The sequence below is a fragment of the Apis laboriosa genome, unplaced genomic scaffold, assembly GCF_014066325.1.
Source record: "Apis laboriosa isolate Shangri-la unplaced genomic scaffold, ASM1406632v1 scaffold125_cov141, whole genome shotgun sequence".
Taxonomy (NCBI): Eukaryota; Metazoa; Arthropoda; class Insecta; order Hymenoptera; family Apidae; genus Apis; species Apis laboriosa.
In genome coordinates this window covers 948,381-973,130 of record NW_025221145.1, presented here as the reverse complement: position 1 = coordinate 973,130, position 24,750 = coordinate 948,381, and the positions used below count along the sequence as shown (strand labels likewise).

At 17.7% G+C, this 24,750-nt stretch overlaps 1 protein-coding gene across 1 annotated transcript in view; it reads right to left on the bottom strand.

Annotated features, from left to right (window-relative positions):
- Positions 1-1,950: 1,950 nt before the first annotated feature.
- The window catches only part of LOC122720319, a 32,576-nt gene continuing 9,776 nt past the window's right edge, over positions 1,951-24,750 (bottom strand). Inside the window, exons 2-4 of the mRNA XM_043946942.1 lie at positions 13,310-13,672; positions 4,150-4,270; positions 1,951-2,134 (exon numbers count right to left, since the gene is read on the bottom strand). Coding sequence (XP_043802877.1) covers positions 1,951-2,134; positions 4,150-4,270; positions 13,310-13,672 — 668 coding nt within the window. The remainder of the gene's footprint in view (positions 2,135-4,149; positions 4,271-13,309; positions 13,673-24,750) is intronic.

Genomic DNA, 24,750 nt, shown 5'->3' with positions numbered 1-24,750 from the left:
TCAAATTATATATAGTTTATTATTGTTTCGATGAAAATGAAAAATAAAAAATATATATTAGGATTCTATGTTGAATAAAGAGAGAAATATGCGAATAAAATAATATTAAAATATTATATCATTGTTTGAAATAACAAAGATAATTTTTATTTTGTTTTATTGTATTATATTGTATTATATTGTATTATTCGGATTAAAATTAAATTTATTTTCATAATGAATTTGCGTGTATTTATTGAAAACTTAGAATAAAAATAAAATTAAAAATTTAGATGGTAAAATAAATTTAAGAAATGATTTACTGATGTGTTTGTGTTTAACAATTCTATCGGTTAAAATGTTAATATTTCGGAATAAATGTCAAAGTATAATAATGTATAAAAGACATCATATACTGTCGCGTATATGATGTTCAAAATTCAATTTCTTATATCGAAAGAAAATTCACATATATAAGTATATACGCTATATTAAATATTTTCGATACATCTAAAATAATTGTATAAAAAATATTAAAATTATTAATATTATATAATTATTAATATTATAAAATTAAAATATTATTAATTTATGAATTTTTATTGCAATGAATTTGTAATAAAATATAGCGAAAGATTAGTTTAATATTTAGTAAAATCTTTATATTATCATTTTTGTTTATTTATGTCTATGCATAAATTTATTGTTTAGTACTTCCACAGAAATAAATTAATTGTTAGTTAAGTCAATCGAAGATTAATTGACGGATAATATTTAATTGAACGTGATGAAACAAAAATGTAATTGATAACCTTCCAGTATAATTTAATATCTTTGATGGAAGATAATTATGAAGAAATCAGACTTGATATACGTTATAAAGTGATTTAAAAATATTTTAATATATTAATATTATTTTAATATATCATATCGCATTAATATCTTATTAATAAGCGAGAAAAAGAGAAAATTATAGATTATGTACAAAATATCGTAAAAGTGTGATTATTTGTATATTTGTGATTGTGATATATTTCGTAATTGACCAATATTTTTTGTTAATAATTCATTAAAAAAATTATAATTAAAGTTTTTGCAAAGAAAAATGTTGCTTAAAATTATCTTAGAAATCTTCGATTAACAAGTGATTTTATATTCTGTATATAAAATATTGTTTCGAAATAAATAACAGTCAATTGATTCGAAATAAACTTATTGTTATTTTCACTTTTTTTGTTTACGGTCGATCATAAAATGAAAAAATTGAAAATGAGTTAAAGATTTATAAAAACGAGAAGCTATAAATATTTATATCCGTTCAAAATCGTTTAATGACAGAGTGAGATAACATGTTATTCTATTTTTCTTTTCTAAAAAAAAATATTATTGTTGCTTCAATGTGCATATTTTTTGAATAATATTTGAAATAGTATATATTTTGAACAGTATTTTTAATTTAGTTTTATATTCAAGAATAAACAAATCTTTTAAGGTTGTATAAATTTTTAGAAAAAAATATTACGTTTCATTTTATCATTTGTAGATTGTCACAAATTTTATATTCTTTTCACGCATAGATTGAAAAAATTTGAAAACGAAATTTAAATGAAAACAATTTAAAACAAGTGATTTTATTAAATTATAAAAGCAAACAACTTCGTTGGATAAATAGATATTTATATCGTAAAATACAAGCAAAATAAACTAATTTGGGAGGAATATGATTATTTTTGATGGATCGGAAATGATAATGTTGTGAATTCGCATAAATACAAATTATATTTTTTCTTTACTTTTTAATTAAATAATTATTTCATTTTTTTTCTTTATTTTTTTTATAGCTGCGAACTATAAAGAGATAGAAAATAAATCACTTTTAAGTATTTATTTTTTAATAAGTGCGACAGAGGAAGAAAGAAATATATAAAGAAATAGAAAGATGAAAATAAGATAAATTAAAATACATTTATACTAACCGGGATAGTAGACAGCTTTGTGAGAAATATTATAGTTCACCTTCGGTATACCAAGCAAGCATTTGACAATTGCTGCTTCAGGTAAATTTTCATCAAGTAAGATTGTTCGTGATAAGATATCGTATAGTCCATCGGCCCGTAGTGTAATAGTAGGTTTTGTTTGCTTTTCTGGGACATCCCTGCAATGGAAGCATTTGCAAAATTATTATGGCTATATTTAAATCGAAATATCATGCGATATGTTGGCTAAATGAACAGGCATTACCATATTAAGCGGTTTACACACGTTGAAATATATTGCAACGCATGTATGATTCAATGAATCAACTCGGTGAATTTAAGTCAATATTTTACACAATGCTGGAACACGATGCATTATTGTACCAATTTCAATTATGTAAACTATTTAAACTCATCGCTTGATGATAAGTTGATGTAGATCTATGTCCATGGCAATATTGCGACATGCGATTTCAGCATTTGTAAACTTGCTTTAATATTATTTTAAAAATATTTTGTTTTGTTTGCTCTTATAAACTTTAATGTTTGTTTGGATATAATTTTTTTGGTTTGAAATAATTTTACTTTGAATCGAAGAATTTGAGATTGTTTATAATAATATTGTGGATATAGTCCTTTTATATGAATCCTTCTATTATAAAAAGAATTATAATTTGATATTTTTTTTTGTTGAAATTTTGGTTTTATTTCAAATGATAGAAATTTAGAAATAAAATTTAAATAATTTTGAAAAGCAAAAGAATTCAAAATTTGGGCAAATCATAAATTTCGAGCTTTTTTAAAATTTTAAATTATATTTTTTATAAATATTTAAATTTAAATTTGAACATAAAAAATTTTAAATAATAATATAAATAAGGAAATAGATATTTACTAATTTTGATTTTTGGATATATCATAGAATATTTTTTTGAAAATATCTTGAAAATTAAAATCGACGATAACGTATAAAAGTAAAAAAATTATTTGAAATGTTTATTTTTACAATATATTCAAAAATTGAAATCGATGAGGATAAATTCGATAAAAGAAATATATAAATATGTACTTATAAATATTAAAAAAAAATAATATTAAAAAATATTAACTATTACATTAAAATATTATTTGTAACAATAATTATTTGTAATAATAAAATTTGTAATTTCATAAATTGGGAAATTCAGATTAATGTTCGTTACAGATATTTTTTGAAATATATACTAAAAAAATAATTTAAACGCATATTATTCTTCAAAAGAAGGAAAACAATCTAAATTCGTACCTTATTGTGAACGTTGAGAATTTTAATATAGACTTTTATTTAGAGTAATAAAGATATGTATTTATTTAATTTAGAATGTTTTTGTTCTATACTTTTAACATGGTTTTTTATATAAGTTTCAAGATTATGTTATCATAGAAATAAGTGAAAATTAATATTTTATTAAAATATTATATAATATTTATATAATATTTATATAATATTTATATAATATTATTAAAATATCAGTACATAAATATGTTCGATATAAAAATAAAACAAATTCATTTTTATGATTTATATTTTTATTATATACTTCTGTTACTGTAAAATATCTGTAGAATTTCTTATTAAATTATTATATCTGTATTATTTTTTTTAATATTTAATAAAAAAATTTTTGCGATTTCGTATTTATTATACTTAACGATTAACTTAATTGTTTGCTTAAAATTTCTATTCAATATTAAAAATTTCTCTATAATTCGTTAAAATTTATCTACTAATTTTTTATAAATAAATAGAATTTTATAAATGTATAAAATATTATATAATAAATAATGTAAATTTTAGTTTTTAAAAATAAAGTTTTTAAGAAATAAAATAAATGAGATAAAAATATGAAAATATATCGAAAATAAGAAATAATTAGAATCTTATGATGAATAATAATATATTACATAATGTACTATGTAAAAATATTCTATTTCGTTATAAAATAAGGATTAATTTTTATAGAGTAAAAAAATTATAGAGTAATTATAGAATAAAAAATAATAAAAATTAATTTTTATCAAGATTTTAGTAAATTTTTATAAGATTTAGATATGATAAAAAATATAAGAAATAAGAAAATAGATAATTTATAGAAAATATCGTAATAATATATCGTAAAACATAAAATGTTAAAAATCTTATTGAACTACTTACTCGATAGATATATCTAGAGTGGGTTGTGGATATAGTCCTTCTGCCATACACGTTATCTCTACCCCATTCTTATCGTTTATAGTTTTCTTCCTATACACAAGATCGAATTTATCTTCCGTTGCTAGAACAACCAATTATTTTATTTTAAACAAGATATCAACTTAATTTATTTAAAATTCACAATTAAAAACTAGTTATGAAAAATTTGTCATATTTATTTTATAGAAATAGATAAATACAAAATTAACTTATTAATTTTCATAAATAATAATATTGTAAAATCTTTTCTTATGAAAATATTTAAAATAAAAATATGATTCGTTTTTATTTTTCACAAGATTGATATTTTAAATATAATATAATTTAAAATAAAAATAATTTGAACAATTTAAGAATCTTTATTACATAAAAATAATTGAAAATAGTTTAGATTAAGTTATTTAATTATAAATTATTTAATTTTATCATTTTAATTTATGTTCTCTACGTTATACATTTATAAAAATTTTATTATATTAAAATACTTTTTATTAAAATTAAATAAATTAAATAAAAGAAAACATAAGAAATATTATTTTATAATCTTAATGTATAAGATTTTTAATAATTATTAAACATTGAAATAAAATTTTGTAATTATTTTTAAAAATATATTAGAAATAATCTTTTATATATTGAATAAAAAACGTTATATGTAATAATAAATTATATATATTATATATGTATTATAATGTAATAATTGTACATTATATGTAATATAATATCTAATTTTAAATGAAATTTGTGTTTTAGATATTAGATATTAGATATAGATAGATTTAGATAGAAATAGATAGATTTAGATATTTGAACCCTTATTTTTATTAAAATCGGTAGATTATATTATCTTAATATATTTTATATATGATATGATTGAATAGAAAATGATTTTATGTGAAAAAATAAATCGATGTAGAAAATAGAATAAAATTTTTTCATTTAAAATAAATCAATTTCAAAAAATTATCAAATAAAAATAAAATTGCCTATTTTCGATTGGATATGAATCAACTATCGATAGATGATTATTCTATATAATAAATAAAAAATGCGGAATGAAATTTTATCGCAATATCCTTTTTAAGAGGATCGAGATTTAACGTATATCATCAGGTATATCATGGAAATCGCATAAAAATTTGAAAAAAAATTTTCAAATTTAATTTTTTGGAAAATTAATTTCTAAATAAACAAAATTTATTTTATATTCTTTTCTTATCTTCAAATATTGAATTACTTCTTATTGATAATCATCTGTATCTTATTGATAATTCTTATTGATAATCAGAAATTAATTTCATTTAAAAATGTTTAAAAACTTGACTATAATTTATTAAATATTTATATAAAAACGAAAATTTTATTTTTTCAAAATATATTTATATTTTAAATATTTTTTCTTTAAAATTTTTACTTTTTGCGTATAATTTGCTGATATTTCTATCTGTGTTATCTTTTTTATTGTAGGTTTAAGATAAATTGTCAAGTAAATTTGAACGTACATACGGTATAATTAAATTGTAGTTCAATGATGATTTTCGAATTGTTCGCCCGATTTTGGATGTATATACTGTTATGAAAAGCGCTTGTGAAATTTTATTTGTTCTGTGCATCGAATTTATTTTTTCTTGGCAAATATTCTATTTTATTGCATTTATTTTTATTAAAATTTCCAAATATATTTTAAATTCCATTAAAAATAGTTTAGTATTTGTTTATTTATTAATTACTTATTATTATTAATATTGTTTATTTTTGTTATAATATATCAAATTATAAAAAATAAATTTCAATCGAGATTTATTTTACAAATTACGAATAATTTGATTTTTATTTGCAAAATCGATATACAAACAACTCAGTTGAGCTATCGAATACTTATATTAATTATTATCTATTTATAAGTATTATCTATTTATAAATATTTATAAGTATATAACAACTTATAATATAAAAACAACTTTTGTAACTTTAATTTTTTAAATATTATTTTAACATTTATATTTGAAAAACAAAGTTTAATTTTAGGATTTTAGGATCTTATTTTATTGTTATTATCTCTATTCGTTTTAATATAAATATCATCCATATATTTTTTAATTATTATATACATTATTATCATCATATTGATGATTTATTATCATATTATCATATTGAAAATTAAATTATCATATTGAATAATATCATTATTTCTTATTCATTTATTATTTTTCTTTCAATATATTTTGATTATATAAGTGTTACACAAGAAATTACTATTTCAAATGATATCAATTATTAAATTTAATATAAAAGATAATCTATATGTTATTTTAATTATCGTATATGTTATTGTATACGTAATTATAATATCTTGGAAGATATTTGTGTTGAAACATAGATTACATGTTTTCACTTATTTTTAAATTATCAATTTAAAATATACATATTAAACATTTTCGAAAAAAGGAAAAATAATTTAGAAAAAAAAATTGAAAAATATTGAAAAATTTTATTATTTTTAAATATTTAAATTTACGTTCATACTTTTTTATTTATTAAATTATTATATTTATTAGAATAACATGTTTTAAAATTTTTGAACATTTTTTTAAATTATTGGCGATTAAATTAAATTATTATTAAATTAATGAAAAAAATAATATTTATAAACAGAAATGAATGCTAATTTCAAATATTATATCCAAAATATGAAAAAGTTATATTATGTAATAATTATTATTTTAGTTTAAATAATTCTGAATAATGAATAAATATATATAATGAATAATTATTATCGATAAATATTTAATCTTTAATCATCTTAAATCGAAAAAAAATTTTCATTTACTTTTTATTACTTCATATTATATTATATTTTTAAAAAGATATTTTCAAAAAATCTCTCATTTAATATATTTTTATTATTTTATAATTTAAAATTTTTATATTTACTGTCTTTTTATATTTTTTAATCATTATGCGATGAAAAACAATCGAAAAAAATTTTAATAAACAATATTATCGATAAAAAAAATATTAATTATTTATAATGACTTATTTATGAAAAAAGAATTTATTAATAAAAAATTAATAAATAAATATTTTTTAATTATAATCATTTTTTGAAAAATTTCTTTAAGATTTATTACTATTTTTCATTTAAATAAATATTAATATTGAATCTCAAAGAATTTTCTCATAAGAATTTTAATAGTAATTATTATTTTTAGTCCTTAGAGTTGAAGATATATATGATAATACTTTTAATATTATTTCACTTCAAGAAAATTCAGAATATTTTACATACGTTTCATTAAATCTAAATTGAACAAATTTCATATAAATTTTACTTCGTTTGAATTTTTTGCTTTGTTTCTTCATATTTCATATTTATGATTATGATTGATAACAATATGAATTGGACATTGTTTTAACAAATTCTATGTTTATTTGTGATAAGAATACAAGGCATTTTGATTTCAAATACGGAAAGAAAGAATATTGTTTAAAAAATCAAAAAATAAATTTTCTTCTGTCTTTATTAAATAATACAATTTATAAAATGGATAATTGATAAATAATCGATAAAATAATAATCTTTTTGTGAAATTTTGTAATCTCTTTTATAAAATATTTTATTAAACCTTAGAAAATTTAATTCAAATAAAAGTATTAAAAATATCATTTTAATTTCAATTTTCATCCAATAATAAATATATTTGATAAGCATCTTAAAAAGCAAAATAGAAATCTATTCAAAGAAAAAATTTTTCTTATCTAATAATCTTTATATAATCAATCTTTATATAGTCCAGTTATATTAGTATATAATATATTTAATAATATTATTTTATAATATTATATAGTATATAATTAATAATAATATATAAAATAATATTATATAATATATACACATATATTGATGTATAATACTAATTCATGATGTATAATACTAACTCTGATTCACATAATCTTTAAAGAATATTGAGTCGATCGATCAATTTTTTCCACCATTGTTAGAAAATCTTATAGCAAAATGATTTCAAATTTGAATGATCGTTTATTTAATTTCACGGCGTTATAAATGCATGGTTATAAAAAAATTTATGATCATCCATCGAATAGATACATAAATATACAGAAGAAAAAATGGATATTTCGCAACGATTACACATAGCAGTAAAAATAAAAAGATAATAGTAATGTCTATCGAAAATGATGCTATATTATTGCGATATTTTTTTTAAACTTTCGATTTCTTTCATTTGATTCTTTCTCTTTTTTTTCTCTTTCTTCAGCTCTATTTTTTTCTATGTTTTTGCTTTGTCGTAGCAGATGGTAATTTTATTTTTCAGTAAAATAAGTACGATTTGGAAAAAATAAATTATGCATATATATTATAAATAATTATATTATAAATAAAATAATATAAATAAATAAATATAAATAAATATTATTATTATATATTATAAAAATTATGAATTATAAATTTACTTGAATTTTTATTTATTTGATTTATTAATAATTTATTTATTATTATTTTATTATTTTTGTTCAATATATATATTTATCATTTGTTGTTAGATAAATCAAAATTTATAAGATTACTACAATTGCTACAAGATAATTACAATCTTTTTTATTTATTTTATTTATTTTTATTTTCTTCTTTATATTGTTATAAAACTTAATTAATTCAAATATTCTGAAAAAAGATTTTCATTCATTTCCTTTGATTTTATAGGAGATAATTTATAAGCTTTAATCTATATTTATAAAATATTTTATTATACACATTATACGCATCATATGTATGTACAATATTATATGTGTAATATTATATATATAATATTGTAAAAATATATGGTAAAAATATAAATATACTATATCGAAACATTTATTAAAATGAATGAATCAATATGAATTTAGCGAATTATAGATATCATTTGCTTAAATAATAGTAATACATATAATAATATATTATAAATTGCTTTAGAAATTACAAATGATATTGTAATATCATTTGTAAAAATTATAAATTTAATAACGAATTATAAATTTAAGTAACGAAATTATTTTTCCTCATTCAATAATTTAAATATTTAATAAATAAATTCAAAATTATTATATGAATATGCAATAATAATTTCTTATAAAAATTTTTTTATTTGGTTCGATTAATTAACATATTTTAAAAAATTTGATATGTTAATAATTATTTTTTATCATTAATCAAAGCTGTTTTTTATTCTTTTATTAGATAATTATATCATTTTTTTTTATTGCTTAAAATTAAATAAAAATGATAGCATTTATAAGGCTGCAGAATCGCTCATTTGCCATATTGTCAAAGGTTGAAAAAGGATATGTTATAAAATTATCGCATATCTAAATCATGTATGAATTTTATACGAAAAAGTTTATAAAATATATGAAAGAATAAGAGCATAAAAGGAAGAAAAATAAGGAAAAAGCAGAAAAAAAGAAAGATAAGAACAAAGAATGAAAAGATAGAAGCTGAATTGTTTGTACTTGTCTATTGATTTTTTTTTTGAGACAAAGATAATAATAAAAGAAAATGAATGTTTAAATGATTGTGAAAAAATATAATTAAAGATAAGATTTAATTTTTATATACCATTTATTATTTAAATATAATCAGTTAAAAAAATTTCTGTACATTATTTTATAAATTTATTATTATTTTATTAATTTTAAATTTATTATTTACTTATAAATTTACTTAACAAAAATTTATTAAACAAAAATTTCTAATTTTAATAGAAGTTTGTGAATGTAAAATATAATAAATTATATATTTATTTATTAATAGGAAATTTTTTTGAAAAAGCAAAGAACAAATTTCAAAATTTTTTTTTTATAATAGTATGATAAAAATTAACTATTTGATTAATTTAATAATGATAAAATTAAATATTTTTTATTTAATTTTTAATACTTTTAATTACATTATTATAAAAAAGAATTCATCAAGCATAATTATTTATAAAAATTAAAAAAATATTGAAAGTTTGAAGATAGATTAATCTTCTCAAAGAGATTTCTTATCGATAAAAAAATTATTCTATACATCTATTATGTATGCTGTATATGTACAATTTTTATCAAAATTTAAATTTTTGGTTTAAGTAAATTTTTTGTAAGATAGTGTATGGAGATTTTTTTGTTTATATTATTTTAATTGCATTAGCAATTGCTGACTATTTATTTTATTAAACCTATTATAAATAGTAATTATTATATTATAAATTATTATATTACTATTATAAATATATTACTATTATAAATAGTAAATAATTTTTATAATTGAAATAATTGAAATAATTTAAATATAAATGATTTTATAAAAAATCATGTCTTTTAATAATGAAGAAATAAATAACATTAATAAATATAATAAATAATAATAACAATAATAAATAAATAAGTTTTTATTAATTTATCTCAATTTTTTAGAGTAATCAAATCAAATTAAATTATTTCACTTAAAAATTTAATTTTATTTATTTTTTTTAAAATTAAGATTTTTTTTATTTAAAAAAAAATTCATCTCAGTTACATTTTACAATTTTTTTCTTTTTTAAATTTGAAAAAAGAAAAATATTTCATTATTTCAACATTGATTCAAATATTATTATTTTTGTTCTTTATATACAATTGTAAATATTCATATTTATATATTCATAATCCATTTTTCAATATAAAAAAACTTGCTTATCCTAATTTGAAATAATTGCGTGTATAGAAAAACGTAATAGTTCTAACGTAATAGTTAATGATCTTTCGCTTTTCACTAAAATATCATGATTCAAATCATTTTCATTATAGTAAAATTAAATTAAATAAAATAATACTATATTTTATTTATTATACTATAAATACATATAATTTTAATTATTATATTTTTATAANTATATATATATATATATATATATATATTTATTTTTATATATATTTTATTTATATAATTTATTAAATTGTACATTAATATAAATATTTTTTATAAAAATGTATAATTATAATATGTACAATGTATAAATATGTACAATAAATGAATAAAATAATATTTGTTGTCTATATATTTTTATTGCCATATAGTTTTAATAAATAAAAAAATACTTATTTTTTTTCAGTCAAATAGAAATACATTATATTTTTCTATCCCATTACTTAAGCATGCAGAGTACTTCAGAAATATATCAAAATTTAGTATCGTATTCTATTCTCTTTAATCGTATTTTTCTTATTAATAATTATTTTTAATAAATTTTAAGCATTTTTATGAATTCTATTATAAATAAAATACCAAAATTTAGCTATTTATTTCTGAAATAACTTATGCATTTAATAATATATGTACATATATATATAAAGAATAATTAAATAATAAAAACCAAATATTTTCAAATACTTACTATATTTTCAAATATCATTTTTTTTTTATATTATTACTAATCATACGTGAAAGTTCAACTTTTGTATTTTTGAAATTTAAATCGACTTTGGTATGATATATATAATGAATTTTTGTCACTGATTGTATTCAAAAAATAAGACTCGATAAAATTATTATTATGGAGTATTTCATTCTCCTTGATAAATTCATTTTTTGTTTTAATTTTTAAAAGTATGATTATTTAATTATTTTGAATATGAAATTGATACATCGATTCTACTTTTTTAATAGAATATGTTTTTAAAAAAGGTTTAAATTTAAATTTTAAAAATGTTAATGAAATATTTTTAATTTTTCTTTGCATTTTGGAACGAATATAGCAATTTTATTATTATTATATTAACTTTAATATTATTTATTATAACTTTTAAAATTTTATATAATATAATATATTTTTTTACAAAATTAAATGATTATGATTAAAAGATCATATATTCATCGAAAAAAAAATTGATCTGTTATAACTTTGAAAAATATATATTTTTTATATTTTTTATGAAAAAAAAAATATATTTAAAATATTTTATTTTTGAAGAAATTTTGTTATATAAATTTATGTATATATGTATATATATAGATTTATGTATATGTATATATTTTCATTTCATTTTTAGTAAAGCTTTAATTTAACGAACTATTTTTTGATATTTTTATCGTTTAAAAATTATAAATATTTAAAAGAAAACGTATCTGGAATAAAAAATTATCAATTTTTTAAAGTAACATGAATTAGAAATGAAATTTTATATAAAATTGTAAAATAATTATGTAAAATAATTATGTAAAATAATTATATAAAATTGCATTAAAATTGGTATTTATCATCAATTATTATATTTCTTGTTAAAAAATCTAAAACCTGAAAAATCTAATTGAAAAATTGAAAACTTTTTTAAATAAAGTTCTTCAATTTTGGAAAAAAATAGTTCGATTGCACAAAAAAATCATTTCTATCTGAATTAATTTTGTGATAATATTTTCTGAAAAATATTGAAATTTGTTCTATTCACTTGTAAGCTATTATTTAAATCATCGAAAATTATTTCTTTGAAAAATAATAGACAAAAAAAACATTGCTTTTTAATAGTATATTTTCCTTACTGAGAGTTTCGTGACAAATTCTTTTTTGAATTTTAATAAATAGTTCTTTAAGAAATATCATTTGACAGAAAATAAATAGAGATATTTTTTAGATAAAAAAATAAAATTATCTTTTAATTCAATCAACTATTGATAATTTGATTTTATATTCGGTAAAAAAATATCGAGAATTATCGTATCGTAAAATATCGTATTATATTGATATTAATATTAATATTTTTAGATGAAATCTAATATTTCAGACTACATATTGATCTAAGATTTCAATATTTATAAATATAGTTAACTCAAGTCTTTTTTTTGTCGAAAAAAATATCTAATATTTTTCTAAGTCTACTTTCTATATGAAAGAAATGCCTATTAGAAATAAAGTTCGTATAATATATGAATATTGTATTTCATCCTATTTTCTATCGAAAAGAAAAATAATAAAAATGTTAAATTGAGTGAAAAAAATAAGGAAACAAAAAAAAAAATAAAAAAGAAGAAAATCTCGAAATCACAGTATTATTATATGTGATATAAATTGCATGAAAGATCGCAAATTAATGAAATACTTACAATATACAAGCATGGAAGCACTTGCAGACTGCTCATCCGCGAAAGTGGATATGACACATTTGTACTCGCCACTAAGATCGATACCGGGCTTGTTCAATTTCATGGCTCGGTACGTAGTGTATGGATTATCGCTAGCTTTATATTTCAAATCAACATACTTCCGCGTAATATCTCCAGCTAGAGGGTCCCTACCGTATATCCATTGGTAGGCCACTTCGTTCGCGTTGAAGAACCATTTTACTACTAATCCGTTGCTCGGTGTATCTTCGAGATCGTAGTCGCAATCCAGGATCACATAATCGGTGTCTTCGGCTTTCACTGCCGATGGTATGTTCACGGCTTTTATTATGAGTTGCCAGCATTCTGAAAAATAATAATTAAAAAAAAAAAAAAATGGTAAAAGTGAAAAAAAAAAAAAAAGAAAAAAGGAATCGTATTGATGATCGATTTGGGAAAAGACAATTTTTTTCCATTGAAGATCCATTTGATATAGTAGATAAAAAAATGTGACAAAAATTAATATCCTTTTCATGATTTAATTATTGAGACATGAATATTGATTTAGAGTTATGTTTAAATTTTCTATGATTAGAAAAAGTATATATTATATGTACTATTCTTAATTTTAAATCAAGAGACATGAAAAGTGTAATTTATATACAATAAAACTTTAATTGCATATTATTTTTAGAAAATATTATGCAGAATCTTGAGTTTTTAAAGACAATTATTTTCTCAATTCATAATACCAAAAAGGATTTCAGATTTTAATTTCTATTCTAATTTTATCAAAATATTATAATGGCTGAGAAATGTAATCAATCTGAATTTTTCAGATGTGACACATTTGAAATCAGTTAAAATAGAAAATAAAATGAGAGATAACAATGATATATAAAAATATATATGATTTCGATTATATCAAATAAAATAATTTTATTCTTAAAAGTTAAGTTAATATGATTTTGAATATTATATATATATATACATATATATATACATATATATATACATATTTTATATATACAGATATACATTATATATATACATATATTATATATTTCGCATATATATATATATATATATATATATATATATATATATATACACACAAGATAATGGACTAAATCTATCTATATGGAGAGTTTGCAACAGTTATGGATTATGGTAACTTGTTGAGTTAAATATAAACTCAGAGTTGAAAAGTATTTACCAACATGTATTACGAATAAATATCTAATTTTGAGTACATAAACTATCTATTAATTATTAATTCATCCATTTAATTTCTTTGTTTTCAACTCGAAATTCTATTTAACTTTCATTCATGGTTTTCTAATAATAATATTCTAATAATAATATTCGTTCTGAATAAAAATATTTCTATTGTTTCTGTTGCATTATTATTATTCATTTGATATAACTATTTTATAAATAATAGAAAGTTTTTATTAAATCATTCACTAAATTTGTTTAAATAGATTGTTTGTAAATGCTTAAAAGTTAACTATTATGTCAAAATTATAATAAAATATTTTGACAAAATTATTTTCCTTGGCAATAATATGTATAATTAAACATAAATCTATATAAAAATATATTATATTATTATTAAATTATATGATACATTCTTTTAATCTTTAAATTATGAGTTTTTATAACTAAATAAATAAAGTTTAAATAGAGATTTGCTTTATTTTTTAAATATAATATTAATAATAATGCAAAATGCATATATCCAATACATAATACGTATTACATGTCTTTTTATATATCATATGCGTTCTATAAATTTTTATACATTTAAATTTTATATAAAATAGTATATAAATATCTATAATCTCTTCATTACTTATATTTCTTATTTAATTTATCTTGTTTATTTTATATTTTTGTTTATATTGCTCATATATTTATTTTTGTATTTAATCAACAAATATTTAAAATTATTAGTGTTTAATTTTCAGAAAAATTACAATAAAATGATTCTATTTTCCTAATAAATAGGTAGATAATCATATAATTTTTGTAACTATCATCATTTATATTTTAATATAATATATATATTTTAATATAATATAATATAATAATTGTTATTATTTTATTTTATATTTCACTAATCAAAAATCTGTTTGTAGAGATACATTATTATATTATATATATCATATACATTATCACATATATATATATATATATATATATATATATATTATAGATATATATATTAATAATATATATATCTTAATGAAAAAATAATATAAAGTTGATGAATTTTTAAGATATTTAAAAAGAAATAACTTTTTAAAAAAATTATAGATGGAAAATGTAAAAGCTTGTGATTTATTTAAGCTGACAAAATTGTGAGAATGAAATATGAAAAACTATGAAAACGTTAATATAACGTTAAATATAACATTTTTCATTTGAGAAGAATTTAATTTTATTGCATAAAACAAGAATGTAAATTTGTTGATTGCAAATATTTCCTTTATAATGATGACAGCAATAGCAAAGATAATAGAGTAATGTAGATATTTGTTCAACTGACAAAAAAACAACTTCACAAATAACAGAGACAAAAATAACAGATGGAATTATATTGTCGATGTAAATCGAAACGAAAATAAAGTTAGGAAGGAGTGAATCTTATTTTGATGATGATATTTGAATTCATCAAGTTCATAGTGAATTGTTAATTCCTTAAATAAATTTAAATAAATTGTTAATTCCTTAAATAAATTTAAATAAATTGTTAATTCCTTAAATGAAAAATGAGAAAATTTACTTATATCTTCTCGCATAGTAAAACTGATTTCATCGAGTTTAATTTGACTAAAGTTTAATTTGAATATAATTTCTGATCATTTTCTTTTGTTTCTTTTATGCTTTCTGTTTTCTTATTAAAATTTATTTTATAATCTTCTGTTTCTATAAATACATTACAGCACTTCTATTTGGTAATTATATGATTTATTCTTCCAATCAAGAAAAACAAAGAATAAAAGAGATTGAAAAAATAAAGAAAATAATCTTTTGATATGATATCTTAATTTTATTTATTTTTTTAAATTTAATAGAGTACATGTTACAAGTACATGAGGATTCTAATTTATTTATTTAATTTTAATAAAATATATATTACACATATTGTAAAAAATATTATCGTTATTAAAAAAAAAATTATATATCTGAAAAAAAAATAAGAAATTAAAATAAAACTCTTATTTTCTATATTTAATATAGAGAAAATAGAAATAAATAAAAAATATTTGGTGATCACTCATTATTGGAAACATTCATTATAAGATCAATTAAAAGTTGAAATTAAGAAGATTCTCTATTTTACAACATCTATCTTACAATTATAAGAATGCATATTATTATATTAATGATTTGAAAGAAGAAAAATACATTATTATATAAATCAATTATATAAGATGGATAATAGAAATTATAAGATGATAGAAATTATAAAAATATAACTATATATATGAATATTAAAATTGTTTAAACTTAAAATAAACGTAAAATTAAATAGCTAAAAATCTAATAAAAAAAAATGCATTTAATGTTTCGTGTCATAAAAAATTTTTAATTATTATATTATATATTGGTATAATTAAATAATATTAATATAATTAAATAATTGGTATAATTAAATAATAATAATATAATATTAATAAATAATATTATTTTTTATATATATAAATAATAATATATTATATACGTGCATATTATTTATCATATTCTATCATCGAGAAATCAAAACAAAACATGCATTAATTTGATATAAATTGATAATTTGATATAAATTAATCAAAAAGCAAATTAAATAATATGAACTATTATTTCATTAAAAATTCTTTCAAACTTTAACTAAAATTAGTATCTTTTCAATATAATTTTGTATGATATGAAGTTCGATTCAAATATGGTATCAAGTTGCTACCATTGATACTAAGATTATTATTTAATATATAAGAAATAGAAAAAAGAAAATATTTTTAAATTTTAAAAAATTTATGAAAAATTATTATTAACAAAAACGTAATAAAAATTTTAGAAATGAAAGTGAATAATGAAAAAAATATGAATTTTCAAATTCATATTTTCATGTTATTTGAGAGTGTGAATAACTTAATTAATCGAAATGAGGTTTAATATACGTAAGACAAAAAGTGATTATTGATCGAAATATAATAGATTAGTGATCGTAATTTAATAGATTAAATAATTAGAAATGAATTTAATTATTTTTGTTCATAAAAAGTTTACATTATTACTTGTTTCTTATTTTCTTGTTTTTTTGTTTTGTAGTATTTTTTATTTTATTCATATTTAATTTTCACAAACAATTTCTGGTATTTAAACTATTAATCATAACCATAACATTGTAAAAAAAGAAATTGTACATGAAATAGTTTACATACTCATTTTAAGTTTTTACTTTCACATACTTCACAACTTGAATTTAACTTTTTTAAAAATTTTTTTTTGTTGCAAAATTGAAACTTATTTTTTTTCTTAAAAATTTCTTACAAATTCAAGTTATTTTTAAATAACTTTCTAAAGGGAAGTCTCTTCTTTACAATAATTTTTATAAATTGTTAATTTTTATTAGCAATTTTATAATATTTTATACTATTTGAAACTGTGCCATCGGCATTAGAATAATCTAATCTAAAGTACATCATGAAAAAATTATACAATTGGATTTGTATTTCGTATATTGTGTATGGTTAGTGTGTGCTTAACATATATGTATATATATATATATATATATATATATATATATGTTATTTATGTGTTTAATTTAATATGTGTTTTGCGTGTTTAAATATTCAAGAACGATGCCAAGGTATGATAAGGCATCGAGAAAATACTCTTTTCTAGGTGTACTAAACATGCTAAGCATGCACTAATAACAGATTCATCACCATCAAACGCATACTAAAACCGCACTAAATACACATGCTAAATACATGCTAAATGTATACTAACACTAATATTAACCATATGCATGTTTAAAATCAAATTTAAAAATAGAGGTTTTTCTCTTTAAAATGAATTCAGATAAATTATCGTAATTTTTTTCATAAAATTATATAATAATAGTATAAACATCAGCAATTTTTCGGGTGAAATTTAATAGTCGTTAAATTTTTCACATGAATATAAATTTTTAATAATATTATATTTAATTTATTATATTTAAAATATAATATATCTTTTTCAATTTTTTTTTGATTTTGAATATAGAACAATAAAAATGCTATTAAAACCGGATTAAGCGATTCTACTTGTAAATGAAAAATAAATGATTAAAAAACTAGTTATTATAAATATTTATAAAAACAAATTTATTAATTATTTGATTAATTATTATTTAATCAATTACTTTAAATATTTTCTTAATATCAGAAATAATCTTGTAATATTTTGTAAGAATATGTAATAAAAATAATTGCATGAATCATAAGATTTCTTCTATTCTTCTAGATTGATCTATACTATTTGTTAATAAAATTCGACGCTTATCTCTTCCAAAATTTCCATAAAAACTTTTGATAAAAATAATAAATTTTTCTATTTAATATTTCATTATTGGCAAAGTATTGAATATAATATAAATATATAGTAATATAGTATAAATATACTAATGATAATCCATCTTTAATTTTAAAAAGTATGAATTTCAAAAAACGAGAAAAAGAAAGATTTTTAATCTGAAGTAATAAATGCAAATAAGAACCAAGACCGATTCTGAATTACATGTTATTTTTGTAAAATAAATCGTCATATGATATATTGACACATGATAAAAGAATAAAGGAGTTGCTTAAATATGCAGTCATGCAAGCATATAATAGCAAATACATCCCTAGCTGTTAACCAAGATGAAGCGATTTTCACAGGCTAACTTCTGATAAATGAGTTTTCTTCCACTCTATTTATCGCTATTGCACACTATTCCTGATTGCATAAAAACCTACTATTTCGTGGAAAAACAATTTCGAAATCTGTGACAATCTTTCCATTGATCTCAAAAGTCAATGCATTTACGACTTTGCAATTACATATTCGTATAATGATTTTCAGAAAGAAATTACTAATAAGAAAATATTAAGATTTATGGACTAAATGATGATAAACATGTCACAATATTTTTTTTTTCTACAATAAATTTTTCTTGTAATTATCGCAATTATCTGATTCAGAATTGTTTAATAATAGTTTAATATAATAATTTAATTTATTGCTTCTTTGATAAATATATGGTTAATTTATAGTACATTTTTAAATCAACATTGAAATTGTCTAATCAAATAGTTTTTAATCGTTATTGTATACCTTCCGTTGTTGAAGCATTCAATCTATTTTGTTACGATACTTATATATTTATATATTTATTTTTGTTATTTTAATTATCATTATTATTGTACCAAGTTCGATCATTATCCCAAATCGTTTGTATTCCAAGATAACAATGTTTTAGAATCTTTTCTAAATCATAGACTAAATCAGTAAAATAAAAAATTTTATTTTCTTATTTTCTGATCAATTAACAATTATCGCACATAAGTAACATTCAAAATAAAAATGAAAAAAAAAAAAAGGAGAATGAAAATATTGATGAATCAAATCTGAAAATTCACTAATTCATTAATTATGAGATAAATTTAATAGAATTGCAAGTAATCGATTATATAAAATATTATAAGTTATATTAAAAATATAAGTTATGAAAAGATATATATATATATTATGTACTAAAACAGAACTAAAAATACATTGATATAATTTTAATGGTATGTTTTCGAATTGCGAATTCTCGAATAAATCAATTTTATTATAAAATAAATTGCGATATTTTTCTTAATTCTCTAATTATAATATAATAATTACCTATATTTATAATTATATAATATATATATAAATATAATAATTATATATAATTATATCAAAATTCGGTACATTTCATATAGAAGAAAAAATTAAAATTGAAAACAATTTATTTAGTTAATAAAGAAATGGATAAAGAAAGTTAGATATGAAAATGAATAATTTGCATGTTAGCAACTTAATCAACATCCACACTTTATAAACGATCCTTTACCTCCATCGCTTAAGGTCTTTTCGAAATGACTTATCATAATACGAAAAATGATTAAATGTCATGCTCACTAATATTTTCCTCAACTAGGTAACTTCCGAGTTATGCAGATAATCGAATTTATATCATGCATTGAAAGTGTCCAAATATTTAATAACTCATCTTACATCTTTTGAGAGATTTATTCCTTATTTAAGAATATATATGAATTGTTATGCCTTATTGAAAACTTCTAATCTTTGTTGATAAGATTTTTTAATTCTCGAATTAACATTGCCTTTTCATATTTTCAAATTATATTATATAAAGAATATATATATATATATATATATATATATATATATTCGTATATATAATATAAATATATTATATATTTATATTTATATTTATATTTAATATATTTATATTATATATTTACTTTAATATACTTTATATTATATATTTATATTTAATAAATATATTATATATTCGTTATATATATATATATATATATATATATATATATATATAAAGAAATTTCTAGAATAGATTCTTTGTAAAGAATATATAAGTACACTCTACTCGCTCATGTTTATATAGTTAAGTTTTACTTCCTTCGAAAGTCGATATATCACTATGAAATTTTATATTAAAATTTATTATTAAATTGCTGGATCTTGTTAATAAATTTATTTATTTTTAATATAAGATTTAATACAAAGATTATAAATTTTTTAAATATATTCTTAGTAATCTATTATAAACATTGTTTTAATAAGGTTTTTCTTATTAAAATTTTATAATTAATTTTATAATTTAAAAAAAAATTAATAAAACAATTTAAATATTATATATTGACCTTTATTATTTTATGATTTATGAATTCATTTTGATCATTGAAAAATAAATTAAATAAAAAATTTTATGAAATTTCAAAATTAGAATTATTTATTATTATTTGTTAGATCAATTATAAATTATATTATAAATAATCGTATAAATAGACAATAAATGAAAATGTCTTAATTCTTATAAATTTTCTTAATTATTATGAAAGAAAGTGTAATTCATCCAGATATTTCTCCAATTCAATAATTCGAAATTGCTTGGTGTAAAAAATCTATTATTAAAAATCTATTATAATTTTTATCATTTAATGAAGATTGAGAAGAGCGTATTCTTCAAAAAGCATTAATATAAAATGAATTTGGATGGTCGCGTGAGAAACCCTACTTTCAAGCCATTTTAATCTGTTAAATCCACAAACATATGGCAACTTTATTGCATATATATATATATTAACGTAAGCGAATAGGAAGAAAAATAGTATGATGAATTGCAGATCGTAAATTTGCATCGCAAATATCTGTAAAGCATTTTAATTTACGAATATATAATATACATAAATCGATCGTGATTCTATTAAAAACTTTTCCATTTATTATTATATATCACTCAAATATATATGAGGGATATTCAATACAAAAATTTTTAATTAAACAATTATTAATTATATCCTAACAATTAAGAATCAAATTGATCATATTACTTTTCATCAGTTTTTACATTGGATATTTAATTGAATATATATTGAATTGAATATTTATAATTATTGAAATAAATATACTTACATTTATATCATTAAATAATTTTTCTAATATTTAACACTTTGATTCGATTTTATCATGTTTGTTACTTTTATTGCGACAATTTTCATTTTAATCTTATAATTTTCAATATCAAATGAAATCTAATTCAAATCTAATTAGCAATATCAAATTATCATGTCTTAAAATATATGTTATTATATGTTATTGTATTTTTTCGATATAATAGTTCAAGAATAAAAAAAAATTCAATTACTTTTTTTTTTATTTTTTTACTATAAAAGAATCAATCTAGAATCTTCTTTTATTTCACCAATAAGAGAAAATTTGCTAAATGAAATTTTAACATCACATTTAAAAAATTTACTAAAAATTTCATTCATCAGTTCTCATAATAATATAATAATCTTATAAATATAATATAATAGTTTTTATAATAATCTTTTCAGGAGTAAATTTATTAAAATAAAAAAAAGAAAATTGTATGTTAAAATTTTCTTGAAAATTTTTTAACGAAGTTATGTCTTATAATATTCTTTTTATTCTTTATTTATTTAAAAAATATTAAATACTAGATATAGGATGTCTCTGAAAATAATCGCATAATGAATATAAATGCAAAAATAAATAAAAAAAAAAAATTTTTTGTCCGAGCTTTGCTTTCAAACAAATCAAAATTAAAAATTAAAAATTAAAATTAAAAATCAGATATAAGTGAAATTAATTAATTTTTTATTGAATAAAAGTGAAATATTGAGGTAGATGATTATTTTATATATAGAAATAAACAAAATAATAATAATAATAACAACAATAATTTTTGTTGATTATTTTTTGTTTTTGAGAAAACAGAAATTGAACATTTAGAATCAAAAAGTCGTATCGATAAATTTCCAAATTCAATTTTTGAATTTCAATTTTGAAAACTAATTTTTAAATGAAAAAAATATATTTTATATTTGTTCTTATGTGGAATTATCTTCTATCTTCAATAATTTATTTTAATTGGATATTAAATCACTTGCGCTTAAATATTTTTCAAATTTGATTTATATTAAAAACAAAGCTTTAAACAAAAAAATTGTATTTTACATTTTCTATTTATTTTTTGTATATAGAAATTCTCGTTATTTGATTTCAAAGATAATTTATATATTAAAAAAGCTAAATAATATTAGAAAATATTAACATGTTGAAATATTTCAAAAAATATTATACATATATTATATATACATATATTATACATATAATTATTGTATTTCTATTTTTTTTAATCATACATTAAAAAATTAAATATAGCGATGAAAGTAATATTGAAAATTATTGTATTGTAAAGATTAAGAAATTAATAACTTTAAACCGTATTATAAATTTTACTTAACATATCTTCCTTCGTTAAAATTAAAACTCTTTGATATTTACGTTTCTTCAAATTTGTTATTTCCTTAATTCCTCATTCTTATAAATTGCAATAAAAATATGTAAAATAGAATATAATTTATCATATTCATTATAACTATTCAAACAAGTATAAAATTTAAAATGCAATGATGTGATTATCATATATGTCGCTCAATTTATTATTTTTACTATCAATTTTTATTTAATTTTTCGTAATAAAAAATAAAAATTTGCTTAATATTTTATTCATTAAAAATGAAGGTTCGACATTTGAAAATGTAATACACAAACAAATTATCCAAACTACAAAGTTTACTTTTCTTTTTTTTACTTCAAAGTTATCGCTCCACGGAATCTATACGCATACTTCGAGGATATTTTTCATGCAAAATATTCAAGATACTTTGATGAGAAAATTGCGGTTTGCGTAAAAACTGAACTATTTTTCAAGAATAGTTTATACAAAAACTCTACGCTTGTAAATGAATCTTTTAGTATGTTCGTTTTAAAAAAGAAAATGCAAAAAGAAAATGATCATATTTGATACTTGAGTTTTTCATGATAAAAATTGGAAAATTGTGATAATGATTTAAAAAAAGAGATTTCACAGTGGAAAAATTGATAAAAATATAAAAAGTAGTTAAAGATTTAAAATATTAAATTTTTCATTAAAAATCTATGTAAGAATCCCAAAAAAAATCATTAGAGTCTTCTATGTATTATTTTAAAGTTTAATATTTTAGATATATTTATTAAAAATTATAATAGGATCAATATATATATAATATATAAATAATATTATTAAATATTTTTCAGTATATATTTTTCAATATAGTTCATTATTTTTTTTTTACAATAAAAAAATTTTAACTTTCTTAATAACTTTTAATCAAAAAAATCAATATCAAATATTTATCGATATTTATCGTTTTCGATTATTCGAAAATTATAGAAATTTAGAAAATTATAGAAATTTATAATTTCGATTATTCGTATGTAGAAATCATAGGTTGTATTTATTTCTATTTTCATGATTGAAACATATAAAGACTTGACGTAATTTTTCGGAACATCAAAAAATAGAATTTAAAAACAGCTTGTTTATTTCCCATCCCCATTTCATTTCTAACTTCTTCACAGAGAATTTATAAATGTATTTAGAAATATAATTTTCATATTTAATTTTCTAGAAATGGAATTGAATTTAATATATCAAGTATGCATGAATTTTTTTACCAACTGCAACAATAGATCTGTAAAACGATAAATCTGTAAAAACGATAATATTTTAATATTCTGGATTCATGCATTTACCATCTCTAACAGTATTTTTGCTTTCT